The 17,757-nt window shown below is 32.7% G+C and overlaps 2 protein-coding genes across 2 annotated transcripts in view; both read right to left on the bottom strand.

Annotated features, from left to right (window-relative positions):
* Positions 1 to 2,787: 2,787 nt before the first annotated feature.
* LOC108779194 (uncharacterized) lies at positions 2,788 to 11,234 on the bottom strand. Its single transcript, XM_018546560.1, has 5 exons — positions 11,088 to 11,234; positions 8,866 to 9,290; positions 7,466 to 7,879; positions 5,418 to 5,840; positions 2,788 to 3,271 (listed from the first exon to the last, which is right to left on the bottom strand). Exons 1-5 carry the CDS (start codon positions 11,232 to 11,234, stop codon positions 2,788 to 2,790), a joined length of 1,893 nt encoding a protein of 630 aa, XP_018402062.1.
* A 1,774-nt stretch (positions 11,235 to 13,008) lies between these two features.
* The window catches only part of LOC108779193 (proline-rich extensin-like protein EPR1), a 24,840-nt gene continuing 20,091 nt past the window's right edge, over positions 13,009 to 17,757 (bottom strand). The window contains exons 3-4 of the mRNA XM_018546559.1: positions 16,945 to 17,099; positions 13,009 to 15,653 (exon numbers count right to left, since the gene is read on the bottom strand). Of these exons, the coding sequence (XP_018402061.1) occupies positions 13,217 to 15,653; positions 16,945 to 17,099 (2,592 nt within the window). The 3' untranslated portion in view covers positions 13,009 to 13,216. The remainder of the gene's footprint in view (positions 15,654 to 16,944; positions 17,100 to 17,757) is intronic.

The raw sequence follows: 17,757 nt of genomic DNA, 5'->3' as shown, positions 1-17,757 counted from the left end.
TATAGGTGTAGTAGTAATAAATTGAAGTATGGTGAAAAAGATGCACTCTGCAAGTTACAGAACTATTAGGCAATATGTAATTTATGAACTTGCAGAGAAAGAATATAATTCGTTGGTGCTATATTCATAATGTAAAAAGTACTGTATGATTTAAGACGTGCGCATGTAACGAAGTATATGGTTTGTAAAATTTGATGTGTTATATTTTTAAGTAATTTTAAGATTAGATTATATATAATAGCATAGAAATATACAAGTCTAATATATAAGTAAAATATATAATTATAAAAACTCTTGACAAGAGAGAAGAGAAAAAGAGAGAATTTAGATTTATATATTTTATTTATACTATACTTGTGATATTGTTAAGAAGTTACAAAAGCGTGTGTTGTAATATAATGTAACATTATATACATTCGTATTTAAGACAAAATAAAATTGTACATTTTATAGTCAACAATATATACATTTTCAAGTTTGTATAAATTAGTTTTGTTCATTATTTATTTATTGGTGTACAACTTTGCTTTCGCCGTTTTTTTTCTGAAATTCGAGGCATCATTCCCATGGTTTTGAGGCGTTTTGAAATGGCTTGTTGAGTCACTCCCAATGATCGTGCTAATTCTTCTTGATTTTGACACGAATCTTGATCAAGTAATAATGCCTCCAATTCTGCATCTTCGAAAACCTTCTCTCTTCCACCGCTATGCCGGTCTTCGACGTCAAAATCACCATTCTTGAAGCGTTGAAACCATTCACGACACGTTCTTTCACTAATAGCGGCCTCACCATAAGTATTTGAGAGCATTCGATGAGCCTCAGCCGCAGATTTCTTCATATTGAAGCAGAAAATTAAAACCTCCCGCAAATGACGAGAATTTGGCTCGTAAATTGACATTTTCAATCGAGAATAACTTTATGATGCAGACACAAATCGACTAATGCTTCTATGGGGTTATGTCGACAGATGCCCAAGTTTATTGTATGACGTCTATCTATTTATTTCGTCCACCACTTACTGGTAAAGCCATCTATAGGAAAACGGCGGAAGCAAAGTTGTACATCAATAAATGTTTAATATGATAACCATCTATTTATATTAGCTAATTGTGAAATAATTTATAAATCTATTATAATTTTTTTCAAATAACATAATACATATTACAGGATTAATTTTTATATATCAAAAATGGTTTATATATTAGAGAATTGTTAGAAATAATAAAAATTTACATTATTAAAAATTCTTTCTACTTGTAAATACTGAGATATATTAAGAGCTAAATAAAAAAATAATATAAAAGGTTTATATTTAAACTCCAGTATTTCAAATCGATTTAAACTCCTTCAAAATTGACTGTAGTGTATATATATATATATATATATGTATATATATATATATAATTTATACATATAATGTAATTTTCTCGATTAATTCACATTGAATTGAAGCTTTCTTTAGTTGTTTTGTTAATCTCATCTTCTAAATATACATTGTATCAACGTCGTAATGGCCTATGAAGCAATCCTCTGTTAAGCGACGAATATCTCCGTTCACGCTGAAGATCACGAGAGATTTCCGAATGCCTTTGACGAAAATGTCAAGGCAAGAAAGCAAGCCGAGCAGGATTCAAGCAGATCATAAACATGGTATTTGAATATTTGTCTGGTTATATGAAAAGAGCACATTGATCATCTTTTTATTTAAAGTCTTGACGTATAAACCAGAAACGATCAGTCACTTCCCGCACCGATGATTAATGAAAGTTTGTCGTGCGATTATTGAACTCAGTTGAAATCTCCATATTACCTTGTCGAGATACATGCTATTATAGCTTCATTACAAATTGGCGGCTTTTTCTTATGTATTTTTTATATTCTTTTTTAGTAGGTAGCTAAGAATATATAAAAATCACCATTTAAATGTTAAGAATTAAAATTTGTATAAATTAATGTTATTTGTTTTATTTAAAATAAGTAAAATTCTAAATTCAAATTCCTGAAATTGTCTAAAATTAAATCGTAAAAAAAAAGAGCCAATGAGATTCAAAGCACTTTAAACTGTTTCATTTTGCTTTGAGTAGTTTTCAGCACAATAAATTAAAAGATTATTTTATTTATTTATAATATTTGCAACGATAGATTTTTGAATAAAATTTTCAAATGTTTTAGATAAATATACATATTTCAAATATCGAATTAAAAATGGTTTAAATAATAAAAAAAGGAAACTAACATTTTATTTAAGAAAAATGATTATTCAAGAAAAATGATTATAGAATCCTTTCTCAAAATAAGCAAAAAGTAATTTTAAATAACATAAAATATAAATTGCTTTTTAAAATATTTTGATTATAAGTATTTTTCAAAACGCAGATAAAAATTTGTCCAGCTAAATATGAGTAAAGATGCTATTGATGTAATTGTCACTTTTATACCTTTTCTTTCGACATCAAAAGTATTCTCCTAAATTTATATTTATATTATATACATAATATATAACATTATGTTTTTCTAAAATTAAAAAATAAATCTTAACGAAGAAGTTACAATTAAAAAGAGCATACTTAATAGAAGAACTACAAAAATATATTTTAAAGAAACGAAGCATACAATAACAATTACATTAGATATAAACGGTCGGTGATTCAAGTAAGATATAGCGACACGATGTGAAATTTTTTGTTTACATAACATTAGAATGTCCCGCATATCGAATTATCAAGAAATATTTGATAACCTTTTCTCACGAATCACGTCTTTAGTAACTGTATTTTTAATTTAATCTCAGCGCAAGAAACTGAAACGTCGAGATCTTTCGACAATATCAATATCCTTGGAGCTATCGATCATTGTTGCATTGTCGCAATTCGCACAATCTTTCTCTGTAGTCACGACCAATTTTTGCCCATTAATTTCATGATTCTCCGTGTTGGCATAATCTTCGTCGATGCTTACTTTATGATTGGGAGGTACGATAGGATCTCCTACGGTACCATCGCTGTTAACCAAATCTGAATAAATTTCTGGATCGTTATCTAGTACAAAACTTCCATCTCTCTCGTTCTTTTCATCCAAACTCATCTCGTGATACCGTGATATCGGAAGATTGGCTACATCTGAACTTTTATTCTCTATAAACTTCGACTCTTCGATCGCAGAATGATCAGTCAAATGTTTAGTAATTGATTCTAAGGGAGACATTATCTTCTTTGCAAATTTTTGCCGCTCCTCGGGTCCCATCGATTCTGATTTGTGTATGATATCATTCCTAGAAGTCAAATTAAAAATATTAAATAAATAATTAAATTTTTTACAAAGACATGTATTTTTAATTTCTTTATAAATATAAAAGTGAAGCAATTATTAAGTTCAATATAATTTTAATTGCAAGACAAACATCAAGTTTGCCCTATACCTAAATGAATTTTTTTTAGAATTTTTATATAAATTAAAAAATTTTTCATATAGCATTTGAATAATTTTTTGAAAAAAATTTTTCCGATTTTTTATACAAATTTATAGTTATTTTTTTTTTAGAAGTATAGACAAAAAATTTATATTTTTTCTAGAATTTTTCATATATGTATATTAATAATGAAATCTAATATATTACAAAACAAGCAAGTGAGAGTAAATTTAAAATCTACGCGGTTGTCAATGCGTTAAAATATAAATATATTAAAAATCTCTTTCAAAAGATAACAAAAATTACAAAATTACAAAATTCAATTGAATCATTTTGTAATTTTGTAATTTTTGTTATCTTTTGAAAGAGATTTTTAATATATTTATATTTTAACGCATTGACAACCGCGTAGATTTTAAATTTACTCTCACTTGCCTGTTTTGTAATATATTAGATTGTTTGTTTATCGAGAGTCCAATATAGAAGTTAATATTTTTTAATAATGAAATATTCTACAAGATTCTTTGTTTTATAATTTGTAGTAAAATCTTTTTTTGTAGTAATATAAAATTTGAAAAACAGAGAGTTGAAAGTATTTTTCAGGTCGAAAGTTTATAAAATAAAATTTATAGACATTTATATAAATACAAGGAAAAAAAATTTTGGCTGTAGCAAGCAGAAATATTCAGTTAGTTGAGTTTTAGTTAGAGCAACATGTAGCCTGTTCTCACTAACTGAAGCGTTGTTTATATTAACAAATGCTTTCGGTTAGAAGAACCAAAATTTTCCGTTTCGAGTATGCTGCCATCGTAGCGAACCATTCGATTACCCGCACATAGTGCGCGAAGTGAGGTGTAGTGAATTGTAACAAGAAGCGATCTCTCTGTTATTAGAAACGAAAAGATCTGATAGACGAATCCAGCGATTTTGGCGCTTAATAGCACTTGTACCTCACCCAACGGCAATAACACAGGTAAGGGTGCCGTCAAATACAGCCCTCAATCCGTAATCCGCACCGGATGTCCACAAAACTTAGTAGAAATTGCGTTCGTAACGTTACGTGTATTTTATCTCCTTATGTCCCATGGAGCCGTTATTCCGTAAAAGTTACTAGTAATATAGTTTTTACTAGTAATGCTTTTTCTAATTTTATCTATTTGACTAAATTTGACGGTTTAAGTAAAGTTTTTGTTATAATCAAGATAATATTCTGCAGTTTTCTTATGAAATAAATTAAAGATAATCAATATAACTTGTTAAATAAAAAAATAATGTAAAGCATTACTAGTAAAAACTGGTAACTTTTACGGAATGCATTATTGCATTTATAAAATGTATTAAATAAGAATATGTCTAAACTCTATCGCGAAAACTTCCATTATATAAACAAAATTATCGGTTTGTGAAAAACAAAAATAATTGCAAAGGTAATCGAAAATTTATCTCCAGCAACCAAAACACCCAATACCGCGAGCCATACTATATAGCTATTACAAATAAAAGTGAATAGCTACAGCGGCAAAACGTCTGTTTCTTATTACTAAAACATTCGATATTGTAACCGAGCTATGGCTGATATAAACTAGATTTTTAGCGGAGGCAGCATTAACATTCGGTTGGGATAATCGAAAACTATTGCTTGAGTAGTGGAAACCTATCATAAGAATTTTTCTGTTCTTACAATCGAGTTTTCATCTGGTCTCTAGAAAACAGAAAATTTCGGTTATCGTAACCGAAATTCAGTTACAGAAACTGAATCTTTTTTTCCGTATACAAGAAATGATAGAAAAATCTCAGAACATTTCTTAATTTATACACATAAAAAATTTTAAGAAAAATATAGGATTTTCTCAAAAAAAAATATAGGATTTTCTCAATTTCTGTAAAGATTATTACGTATAAAAATTCTGAAAAAAAATTTCATCAGAGTGATTTTTTAAAGTGGATTTAATCGACGAAATGTTATAAAAACCAAAGATAATAATTAACGATAAGTTCAAAACCTCACCTGTCGATTTTATTCTTACTTCGAGGGTACAAGTTTAAATGAAGTATCATTTGTTTTCTCTCTTCTTCTTCCGATATAGGCGTAGGACTTGGTCCAGTTATGAGAGGAATAGGTTGCGGGGATGACGCATAAAATTTTGGCCCACGATATTGAACGGGCCTTCTGAGATCGTAATCTTCTATGGACGATTGTGGTCTGGTCCAAGTTGTCTTCTTATTTTGTTCCACAAGATCGGTAATGGGATAAATGTCAAGCATCACGCTGAACGGCTTCGGTTTCCGGTTCTTCGTTAAAGTGTTCGTCGAATAAGAACCGGCGGTTTCGTACTGTGGTTCCGTTATGATAGGTTTGTAAGTGACTAAAGGTCGGGAATATATAGGATCGTAATAAGGACTGTATCGATGTACTCCGGTTGGAGAAAATCTAAAAAAAATAATTTGATTAGTACTTTAAATAAATTGTAGTTATGTTAGAATAAAATTGGGTAATATTGGACAACAGCTACTGGTATCAGACAAAATAATTGTTTAAAATATTAGACCTAGTGTAGCATTTTAAATAATTCTCGTGTCCAATACATTAACTGCTCCCTGATATTGCTCAATCTTCTTTTAATTGTATTAATTAATTTGTGTAATAATATAATAATGCAGTGCAACAAAGAACTTCGCACTAATTGAATAAAAATGTATGAAAAATTGGATCGAGGTGGAATGAGTTAATTTTCACTTATAATGTATCAAAGGTATTCTGTAAGTACAAGTTTTCACTTTTGATGCACTATAGTTATAAAATTATCCATTGAGTCTTGTCTATGATATCTTTTATTCACTACATCAATGAGAGAAGCATAGTGAGAAAAATGTTTTAAAAGCTATAGAAATCATTTTTTTAAAATGTTCTTCTTTATACATTATCACACTAGTGACGCATTTGGTAAGCGTAAACACAAAAAATTTCGTTTAAAATGTAAAATAAAAGTGTAATTAATGTTGATTTATTTAGCGTTTTGTACATCAATTTGATCACATTAGTCGCCAATAAGCTTAAGCCTCTACACCGCGTCAAGGTTGTAATATCATTGCAGAGGTTTTCTTAATAATTTTTTAATTTTTTAATTCACTAAACTCGACAAAATATTATTAAAAATTCGTTATTTTGTTGTATAGTGCTTCGAAAATTTAGGAACAGGACTCTACATGTCGCAGAATATGTCAAAGATTATAGTGTAAAAATTTGAATAATAAATATTAATATCTGGTTGAGATTTCACGAGTTGAAGTGCTGCTGTTCTTTCAACGCCACTTTTTGCGGTTGTACTAGCAGCAACACTTTTTCCGTGTAATTTATTGAATTTTTGTTTACGTGCCGAATACAAAGGAAAATCAACAAATATATATATATTTTTAATACATAATAAACGATATTTTTGCAACTAAATTAAATATGAGACTGGTTACATTTCCATTACTTCATCTTCATTTAAGTAGATTTTAAGTAGTTTTTTTTGTAATCTTATTGTTAATAATTTTGTATCCTTAGTTTTAAAATTAAATATGTCAACATTTCCATAATTTTAATCTTAATTTGACTCTTACTTCGCCCTTTTATTGTTATTGATTATTAAATATGAGAACTATTCCAACAGGATTTAATTTCCTCTCTCAAAACAAATTGATATTTACGGCTCAACATTTTTTACCATTCTTATGCAATTATTGAAATTATTCAAAATTCCGGGAGGGGGCTGCAGCCCCCACAATCCCCCTTGGCTACGCCACTGCACTACATCGTAAATTAGATACATCATGTGTAAAAACTAACTCCATCATTTTCAAAAATTAAATTAACCAAATCAATTTTTTGTTTCTTAAAATATACGTAATTATTTTTATGGTCTAACAACATATTATTTTCAAATCTGTATTTACTTAAATTTTAAATGTACATATACTTTAATAAAATCGTTCTTTCCAGGTTAATATTTAATATTCTCACTATCTTAGAGTCACGAATTACAATAATTTCTTTGATTACATTTTACAAACCTCACGTTAGATGTAGCTAAAAGATTAACGTCTGCTGGATGTTTCGGTTTGTATTGGTAAAAAGGATCGTTACTATATATCGCCGATTTCATTGGATATAGTGAAGGCGCTTCTATCTCCTCCGATTTATCGCTATTCATCATCTCCATGTCAGGGATCAGATCATACTTCTTCGGGTTCATGTAGACACCGGCAAACTTGATGCCGCGATTCGGTATCTCAGCGTTATTTGTCAGATACTTGATGATGTCTTGAATGCTCCTGGATGCGTACGGGTATCGATATTGCGTCAACTGTGGATATCTCGGCCGTTTGAACGACGTCGGGTGTGGAGTCTTGAATTCCCAGTGAAACGGCGTGGGTCGCGCCAGCTCCTCCGTGCTCACAATCTCGTCTGAATCGGGATGTTTGTATCTGCCAAATTGATGAAGAACTACCCATGTCAATCTGGCCGGTGCGTAAAAATTACCTGATACGTTATATAAATTTTTGCGATATCATTATGATCGGCTCTCTCTTTACACGTCACGATGAAGTATAAGCGAGTGGTGAATGATGTCGGTAAGAGAGTCTGTGCAATGTGCAATTTATATATAAAATCGACTTAGCGCGCGCAATGGCACAATGTTACCTAACGTAGAAAGTATTCCCTGTGTATCATCATAAAAATGATGTCAATGATATTCATATTTTCGGGATTGATCGAAGAATTGAACCGTCAATGTAACATCCATCTGCGCGTTATGCCAATTCTTCCGCGTTGCATCGCGCGAAGGTCATAATATTGTGTCAAATGAACACTTACAAATCGTCGCCTGTCATTTAAGCAAAAAAAACTTTTCGGCTCTAACAGAGTTTGATGAATGACGATTCGAAGAAATTGGATACATTATTGATGTAATCATTGAGATTAATCACACTAAAAGGCAAGTTTTTAATATTTCTGCTTTTTTTATTTTTTATGTAATACATATTTTTGTTGTTATAATGTTAGTGATCTTTTAGAGAGATTTAACATTGTAAGTATTAAATTGGTTAGTAACTGATTACTTATTTTAAGTATTAAAAGGATAATGATCGAATATTAAAAACACTATTGTTAGTGCTTTTAATACTCAAATCATTATCCAATTTAATATTTATAATATTAATATTTCTAAGCGATAATATAATAATTACATTTAGAATTTTTATAGAACAGATCATTTCAACAATATTACAGCAACATTGCAATATTCCAGCAATATGCAGTAATGTTGCGAATGTTGCAGGTACGTTGCTGCAAATTTTTGTGCTATATAAATCTATATACCAAAAATAGGTAATTATCTTCGAAAATAACTTTTACAATCACAAATACTAAAAACTTTTCTTTCAGTGCACAATAATATGTAGTTCACCTCTGTCTCACACGATAAACAATCGCATGATTATCGAACAATTGCTTGGACTCGGATTCCTCATTTTCATTAGCATCATCTATGGATTTCAGCATTCTCTTCCGTTGTTTGAAATTGTGCAGATTCTGCGCTCTCATCTCAGGTCCACTCGCTGTCACGATACGTGTCTCAGCGGATATTATATCGCCTGTTACATTCCGTTGAATAAAATTTCCGTAGTTCTCATTGTCCGAACGATCTTCCATTAAAAGATCGCTCGTACGATTAACCATGGTTTCGTACAAACTCGTAGAGTTAATAGGCTTTTTCGAGAGATTTGATGATTTCTTGAGAGCATTCTGTAGTATGTATATATGTTTTGTTTCCTGATTGATTTTACTGTTCCCCGACGTGGCGGACGTAAAATCGTACATAAATATCGCGACCTGTGATGGTATTAAACTATTAAAATTCGAACATTTAAATAACATTCACGATATTTAGCAATAAAGAAATAAAAGGCTAGTATTGATTAATACATAATTGAAACATTTGTATTAAATTTAATACATTTCATGTATTCAAAATAATCTATTCAAATTATGTTAATTCAACTTAAGATAAATATGTTAGGAAACACAAATATTACATAAAAATTAAAACAAAAAATATAAAAGTTTTGAATATTAATTTAATACAAAATATTCAAATAATACCTATTTTAACACAAACATAAAATATTTTTTATAATACCAAGAAGTTAATAAAATAATTGTTTTTAATATAGCTCTGCAAAATAAAATGAAATTTAGCTCGTTTTGTAAAATTTCAGTTAAATAAATGTTAACATTGCGCTACGTTTGAGAGTAGTATATTGTTAGTTTTTAATTGACATTGAAATTCTAATGTTCAGTTTCACTATAGAAAGAAAATGAGTGATTGCAAGGCGAAATAGTATAATTAACAATTATAAATCAGTAAATGATACTTGTATATACTTTTAAAAAAACAGATGCGCAATTAACTCATGTTACCAACTGGTAGACGATGGTTAATCTGTATCGAAACACAGTTTAACGCCCTATATGTGAAGCGTGTAGAAATCTTCGTTCGCTTGGCTCCCCATGCATAGAAGGGATACCCAAAGATTCACGGTGAAATTACAATTCCACACACGTCTCCAACATTAATCACCGGAGAAAACGCGCGGACTATAATTATGTCTATTGTTCTTTGCGCGTGGAAAAAACTCGCAAAAAACTCCGTACCACTTGATTATCGTCATCTCGGAGGCACGTGTAACAAAATCGTGTGAAACACGTCGCGAATCAACAGATTTTTCGATGTGCTAGGTCATTGTCCGACAGAAATTATACAATAGAACATTGTAGCAAAATCATCGATAAGTAAAATCATGTAAGATATATGAACGGAGATAAATAATGTAGATAAACACACACATATTGCTTCATCTATTTAATATTGTAACTCATTATTTCATATTCCTAATTCTAAAGATTTGACCAGCTTAATATTTTAACTATTGAGTTGAGAGATTTCGGTATTAAACTTAATAAATCTGATGTATATTTTAATATTTTATTGTTAATGTTTTATTTAATATAATTTATATTGTTTATTTAATGTCTCTTTTAAATATTCAGTAAAATCATCTTTAATCGGGTAGAAATATATTATATAGAAATATATAATTCACAAATCAATGACGAGGTCGTAGATTTTACGTATCATTCAAATATGGTTAACTTGAAATTATCTCATTTAGGTCTCGCAAAAATTCGGAAGCATTATTTTTTCTTGTTTAATATTTAATAAACAACAAAAATGAAATAAATTTAAGAGCGTTATGCGCATCAAGTGGCACGCAGCCAAAATATTAACAAGTATTTGTAATATGATATTAATGCTTTCTTATTAAATAGAATCATTATTATGTCACAACAGATATAAGAGGAATAAATCTATAAATATATAATAAAAAAATATATTGATTGTTAAAATATATAGGAAAAAATTTTTTAATATATTCGATAAATACAGTAATTAAAATTATTTATCATGTAATTATGGATTAATTAACATTATGTTTTTTTAATTTTTCTACTTTTGAGCTTTAGTTATAAATTTCAATCTTAAGCTTTAGTTGTGTCCTGAAATATTTTTTAACACTTAATAAATGTAACTAATAATTAATTTATAATTCTACACGCTCGATTACTCACCAGTATTACTGTTACTACCACCATAACTCCGATCGCAAATTTTCTTACAATTAAACCGTAGCGACTCCTATTATATCGATCACCGCGATCAGAATAAAGTCCTAGCTCGGATGTACTTATAGCGGATCTCCTGCCAGTTTCAAGCATCGCCTTCTGAGAGGTCTGGTGACTGATGTCCTTTATGATTACACATTGATGATACTGAGCTTAATTAATCAGCTTACCGTTGACATGCCTCGAATTGTTGATTTGTTTCACCTTGCCATTGTTGTAAACGCGAACGACAGGTATTCGTCGACAATGATTATTTTGACAAATGAAGAAGACTGTTTTAATCCAATGCAATAGTTCGATATTTCAAACCATATAGAACACACGACGTTACTCTTTTGCCGCTACCCACGCAACTAACGATCGAGCACTTCTCGACATGCAGTTTTCACTTAGTGATTCTATCAGTGCCGTGGAGATTTCCTTTGTTTGTGGGGGAGGCTCGTTATGGTAAGTAGAAGGCAGGTGGTTATGGGCTACTTATTTTGATGCCAGAACTCGAGTGCCACCGGAGCACACATGCAAGGAAAATCTCTCACCGTTCTGGTGCTTGACCTGCTAAATACGCTTCTAACGTTCCATTTTCGTCCACTCATTCATCAAGACGACACTACAATTTTTGCCCGTGATATGCACTTTTGTTACAAGTATCTATACGCAAGTATCAAGAATAATAGAAAGCGTCAGACGTTTGCAGCGAGGACCCTCGAATTTTAATATGTTTATTTTACGGAATAATGGGTACTTATATGTACAAATCTATAAAAATCTATAAAAATCTACTGTAAGTCGCTGCGAGTTATAAATAAAAATTTTCCTTTAAAAAAAACTGACTCATTAATATATTATTTAAAAAAAAATATTTGTAACTGTCATGAAAAAATAATTAAATATCGACTAATAGTTTATACTAAAGTTTTATAGTAATACTAATAATTTTATATACAATTAAAGAACTAAAACTAAAAGTTTTAAAACATTTTTTAATTGATTTTTTTAACAGTAAAATAATTCTTTATATACAATAATTGTGTTATTAAATCTAAAGAATTAAATGTTAAATAAAGACATTTTTATAGATATTTAAAAAAGTATTCCTACAAGTGTTAATTTTTTAATTTATAATATTTCCAAGTTATAATGGAGAGAGATGTCAAACTTTTAAGATACAACTCTCCATCAAAAAATTTGATGATTAAACATGTTTTAATGCATGGTGTATTTTATATAATTGTTAATATATTATAATTGTGCTTTTAAATGTACAAATATGTGTTTTTTACTGATTGTATGTAACTAAATGTACTAAATGTATTATGATAAGCATCTCTGTATGTATGCTTTTGTATATCGTTTTATTGTAATTGCAATCAGTATTTTTCGCCATATGTTAATTCATTTGTCTACTGGGAGGCTTAATAGCAGCAGTCTTGCTGGCGCCTCACTAATTGTATTTATACAATATTTTTGTAATCTCTCTTTTTTTCACAATTTCCTGTAGTCTTTATGCATAATAAAATAATAATAATAATAATAATAATAATATTGTAATAATAATAATAATAACAACAATCCTGTATATGTGTATGGTATATACATGTATACATATATATATCACACATAAGTATAATATACATATAAAAGTATATACATATATATACTTATTATTTTCATGTTAAAAGCATCGCTGAATTTTATAAAATGTAAAATACGCAACATCTGGAAATTATTTCTGATTTTGATATGTTTTTTGTGTATCGAATTGAAAATACATATTATGTTAGAACAGAAAGATATGTAAGTACATTTTTCTAAAAATTTTTATTCCTTTTCTATACTCGTTACATATGTAAAGAGACATTCGTCGGTCGACTAAATTCTTGTTTAAAAAGAACATTGCGATAAAAATGATTGATATATAAAAAAATGATACTCTCTAAATGTTTGGCGAATGATTCAGCGCTACCTATATCGGTCATTAAATAATCTTTACTAATATTAATATTACTCATACTAATATTTAAGATTTCGTTAATCGGTAACGCGCTGCAAGCTGCCCATGTCAGTCCATGTCACTTTCATCGTTTGCGAGTATCAAATGGAATGTCGGGGATCGGGTAATTGTATCCTAAAGTTGGCCTGGGTGTTGTAGGCGGTAGAGTTGGAGGTGGTGCAGGCCTTCCGGTTGGTGGCGGCAAAGTTGGCGTACTGGGTGTAATGCTGTAAATAGGTGAGGGTGGTGGTGGCGCCGTGATAGTTGGATATACTGGCCTTGGGGTTGACGGCGGAAGATACGGTGGCGGTCGAGTCGGTGAATAGGCAGGCGTGGTCTGACTATACGTGATACTCGAAAATGTTCTTGTAGATGGAGTATATCTCGTAGTGGTAGGGGTATATCTGGTCGTGGTAGGGGTATATCTGGTTGTGGTTGGGGTGTATCTGGTCGTAAAAGGAGTCGTCGTGCGTATACTTTGAGTATATCTGGTGGATGGCTCAGAGTAAGGCGGAAGATAAGTAGATGGCTTGGCAGTGACTCGTGTACTGATTTCAGGAATAGGTCGCGTAATATATTGTGTAGTAATTCTAGGCGTAGGTCTCGTAGTAAAACGAGTAGATGTTTTCGTAGAATACTTTCCAAATTCAGTTTCGAATGATCCAGCTTCGTATTCTATAGCTCCTTGTGTTGTTGTCCTTGGTGGTACATAGGGAGGTCTAGTTGAAAGTGGCGGCAAGTAAGAAGGTGCGGTTTTAGGTGGAGGAGGAGGAGGTGGTGGCGTCCTTGGTGGTGTTCTTGATGGAGGAGTTTGTGGGGGCGGTATGTATGGCGGCGGTGTTCTCGGTGGAGGAGTTTGTGGAGGCGGTATGTATGGAGGCCTTGTATATGGTGGCGGCGTTCTTGGTGGAGGAGTTTGTGGAGGTGGAGTATACGGTGGCGGTGTTCTTGGTGGTGGAGTCTTTACAGGTGGTAAATACGGCGGTTGTGTTCTCGATGGAGGAGTTTGTGGAGGCGGTGTGTACGGAGGCCTTGTATATGGTGGCGGCGTTCTTGGTGGAAGAGTTTGTGGTGGTGGAGTATACGGTGGCGGCGTTCTTGGTGGTGGAGTCTTTATAGGTGGTATGTATGGCGGCGGTGTTCTCGGTGGAGGAGTTTGTGGAGGCGGTGTGTATGGAGGTCTTGTATATGGTGGCGGCGTTCTTGGTGGAGGAGTTTGTGAAGGTGGAGTATACGGTGGCGGCGTTCTTGGTGGTGGAGTCTTCACAGGTGGTAAATATGGTGGTTGTGTTCTCGGTGGAGTTTGTAGAGGCGGTGTATATGGGGGCCTCGTATACGGAGGCGGTGTTCTTGGTGGTGGAGTTTGTGGTGGTGGTATATACGGTGGCGGTGTTCTCGGTGGAGGAGTTTGCGGAGGAGGTGTGTATGGGGGTCTTGTGTATGGTGGCGGCGTTCTTGGTGGTGGAGTCTTCACAGGTGGTAAATATGGTGGTGGTGTTCGCGGTGGAGGAGTTGGTGGTGGCAGGGTTCTTGGTGGCGGTGTGTATGGAGGCGGTGTTCTCGGTGGAGGAGTTTGTGGGGGTGGTGTGTATGGGGGCCTTGTGTATGGTGGTGGCGTTCTTGGTGGAGGGGTTTGTGGAGGCGGTGTATATGGGGGCCTCGTATATGGTGGCGGTGTTCTTGGTGGTGGAGTTTGTGGTGGTGGTATATATGGTGGAGGTGTTCTTGGTGGAGGAGTTTGCGGAGGAGGTATGTATGGGGGCCTTGTGTATGGTGGCGGTGTTCTTGGTGGAAAAGTTTGTGTAGGGGGAGTATACGGTGGCGGCGTTCTTGGTGGTGGAGTTTTTACAGGTGGTAAATATGGTGGTTGTGTTCGTGGTGGAGGAGTTGGTGACGGCAAAGTTCTTGGTGGCGGCGTTCTTGGTGGCGGCGTTCTTGGTGGCGGCGTTCTCGGTGGCAATGTAAATTCTGTACTTGGACTTGTATAAACGTATCCTCCGCTTGTTACTGGAGGTGGTGGTATTCTTGATGGCGGTGTTCTAGGCGGTGGTGGTGGTGTTCTAGGCGGTGTTGGGAATGGAGTCCTTGGGGTTGTATATGTATATCCATCTGTCACACGTGTTGATGTTCTTGGTGGTGGTGGTGGTGGTGGTGGCGTTCTTGGTGGTGGTGGTGGTGTTCTAGGCGGTGTCGGGAATGGAGTTCTCGGGGTTGTATATGTAGGTGGTGGCGTTTTTGGTGGCGTTGGGAATGGAACCTTTGGAGTAGTGTATTCATATCCATCTGTTACATATGTCGATGTTCTTGGTGGCGATGGTGGTGTTCTTGGTGGTGGCGGTTGTGTTCTAGGCGGCGTTGGGAATGGAGTCTTCGGAGTTGTATATGTATATCCTTGTGTCACCACATAAGTTGATGTTCTTGGTGGTGATGTTCTTACCGTTGTCTGAACCCTTGGAGTTGTATAAGTATATGATGGTAGTGTCGCCGTGGTTGGCCTCAATATTATACTTGTCTGTGTCTCTCTGTCGACGTATAATCATAGCTTACGATGTGTTTGATGAGAAATTACTAAATTATTAATTATTATTACATAAATATAGCTTTTGGTTATTAATAAAACTTGAAGATAAAATGTGAAGATAAATCTAATCAGATTAATATTTAAAGGAAGGTCGACAATATCAAATCATCTTGTTTTTGAATTATATTTTTTAAAAATAAATCTTTGGAACATAAATTAAAAAATGTCTTTTACCAAATAATACTTATTATAATACTGTGTCAAATTTTGTAGTAATTAATTTTTTCATAAAATAAACAGTAAAATAAACATAAAGAATATTTTTTTAGGAGATCTATATCAGTAATGTCGACTTTCCTTTATATACACTACGCAACAAAATTATCGCAACAAAATTTTTCATCGAAATTTTGCCATTTTTCAAATGCGCATAACTCGGTCAATTTTCATCATATCAAGACGATTTTTTTTCATTTTGTAGGTAATTATCTGTACTTTAAGAAAAACTTGATACGAAATTAGTGCAAGTCGATGCCGCATCTCCATGTTTTGATAAAGCCCAAGCATTTTTTTTCTTAAAAAATTTGATTGTTTGACGCGCTACCTGGAGCGCCTCGATTTTTTTTTCAAAAATACCACATACGCCATCGTAAAGTATACATTTCAACAAACAATTTGAAAAAAAATTCGAGTCTCTACGATTTTTTTTGACCGAGTAATGCCATTTTGAAGTTATTCAGGCGTTTTTAACGAATATCGCGATAGAGTACCGAAACATTATGGGGAAGGATCCGTATTGAACGTTAATTTTATTATGCAGAGTGAATATCAACAAAAAAATATAGAAAAGCACAGGATATTTTATTTTCTTACTAAACATGCCTCGGGTTACTGAAATTCAATCTTTATTCTCGTCAAGCTTCATTCCCGATTTGCCGTGCAACCCTTGTTGAGACGCGCAGAGCTTTATTGACAATGTTGCGATTCTCCCAATTCGTAATTACCCTAGGTCGACCTTGACCAGGCCTCCGATGATAAGAATTTGTTTCTTGGTACCGACTAAAAACACGCGATACTGTCGAACGATTAATACCCATTCTTATTGCTCAAGTTTTTCTTAAAGTACAGATAATTACCTACAAAATGAAAAAAAATCGTCTTGATACGATGAAAATTGACCGAGTTATGCGCATTTGAAAAATGGCAAAATTTCGATGAAAAATTTTGTTGCGTAGTATATGTATTAAAAATAATAATTATATAAGTGTTTTAAGGTTTTCTTGATTACTTACACAGGAGGTAAAGTAAAAGGTTTAGATGGTGTCTCATAGACGTATCCCTGGAACTGTGGGTTATTTTCTATTGCACGTTTGCTTCTCTTACGATTTGCATCTGTATGACACACGGAGAGCACGGCCACCAGAATGACCGCCCACAGCAACTTCCACTGTAACACAACTTTTATTAAAATTTCACCATAGTATAGATCGAGCATATTATTATGACAAAGCAATGATTTACGTTAGCCCGCGTCCACAAAAAAAAGAAAAAGAACACATACAGCTCAGATGTTTCTTTTTTTCTCTATTAGAAGACTGTTTATTATCTGTTAAAGAGAGAGAAAAGATTTGAGTTATGTCTTTCACACGCTAGATATCTCTCTCACATATTTGATGTACTTACTATGTCTATACGATAAAAACTAACTTGATTATGTTTACATGTATATTTGATTAATGATAACTATCATTAGAAATATTTTTAAAGCTCCTAGATAATTATCGCATCAAGGATCGTTGATAAAAAGAGTAAATAAAAAAATTACTTCATTTACTCTTTCCCGTAGTAATTAGGCGTGCATTCACTTATGCAATTGTAATGTATATCGTAATATATCGAAGATCATCTCCGTGGGATTATCTCACGCTTCACCTACGATGATCTTACATAACGCATCTCAGCCACGAGGCACTATGACGATGATGATCGTGAAAGGTTTGCGAGTATAGAATATGATGTATTGTCTTTTCATTGATTAACGTTTGACGATGCGAACAGTGCTTTTATTTATTACGCGTGCTTCCTATTTATATATATATATATAT

The sequence above is a fragment of the Cyphomyrmex costatus genome, unplaced genomic scaffold (assembly GCF_001594065.2).
Source record: "Cyphomyrmex costatus isolate MS0001 unplaced genomic scaffold, Ccosl1.0 scaffold565, whole genome shotgun sequence".
Classification (NCBI taxonomy): Eukaryota; Metazoa; Arthropoda; class Insecta; order Hymenoptera; family Formicidae; genus Cyphomyrmex; species Cyphomyrmex costatus.
The sequence above is the reverse complement of the archived record's forward strand: the minus strand, read 5'-3'. Positions and strand labels throughout refer to the sequence as shown.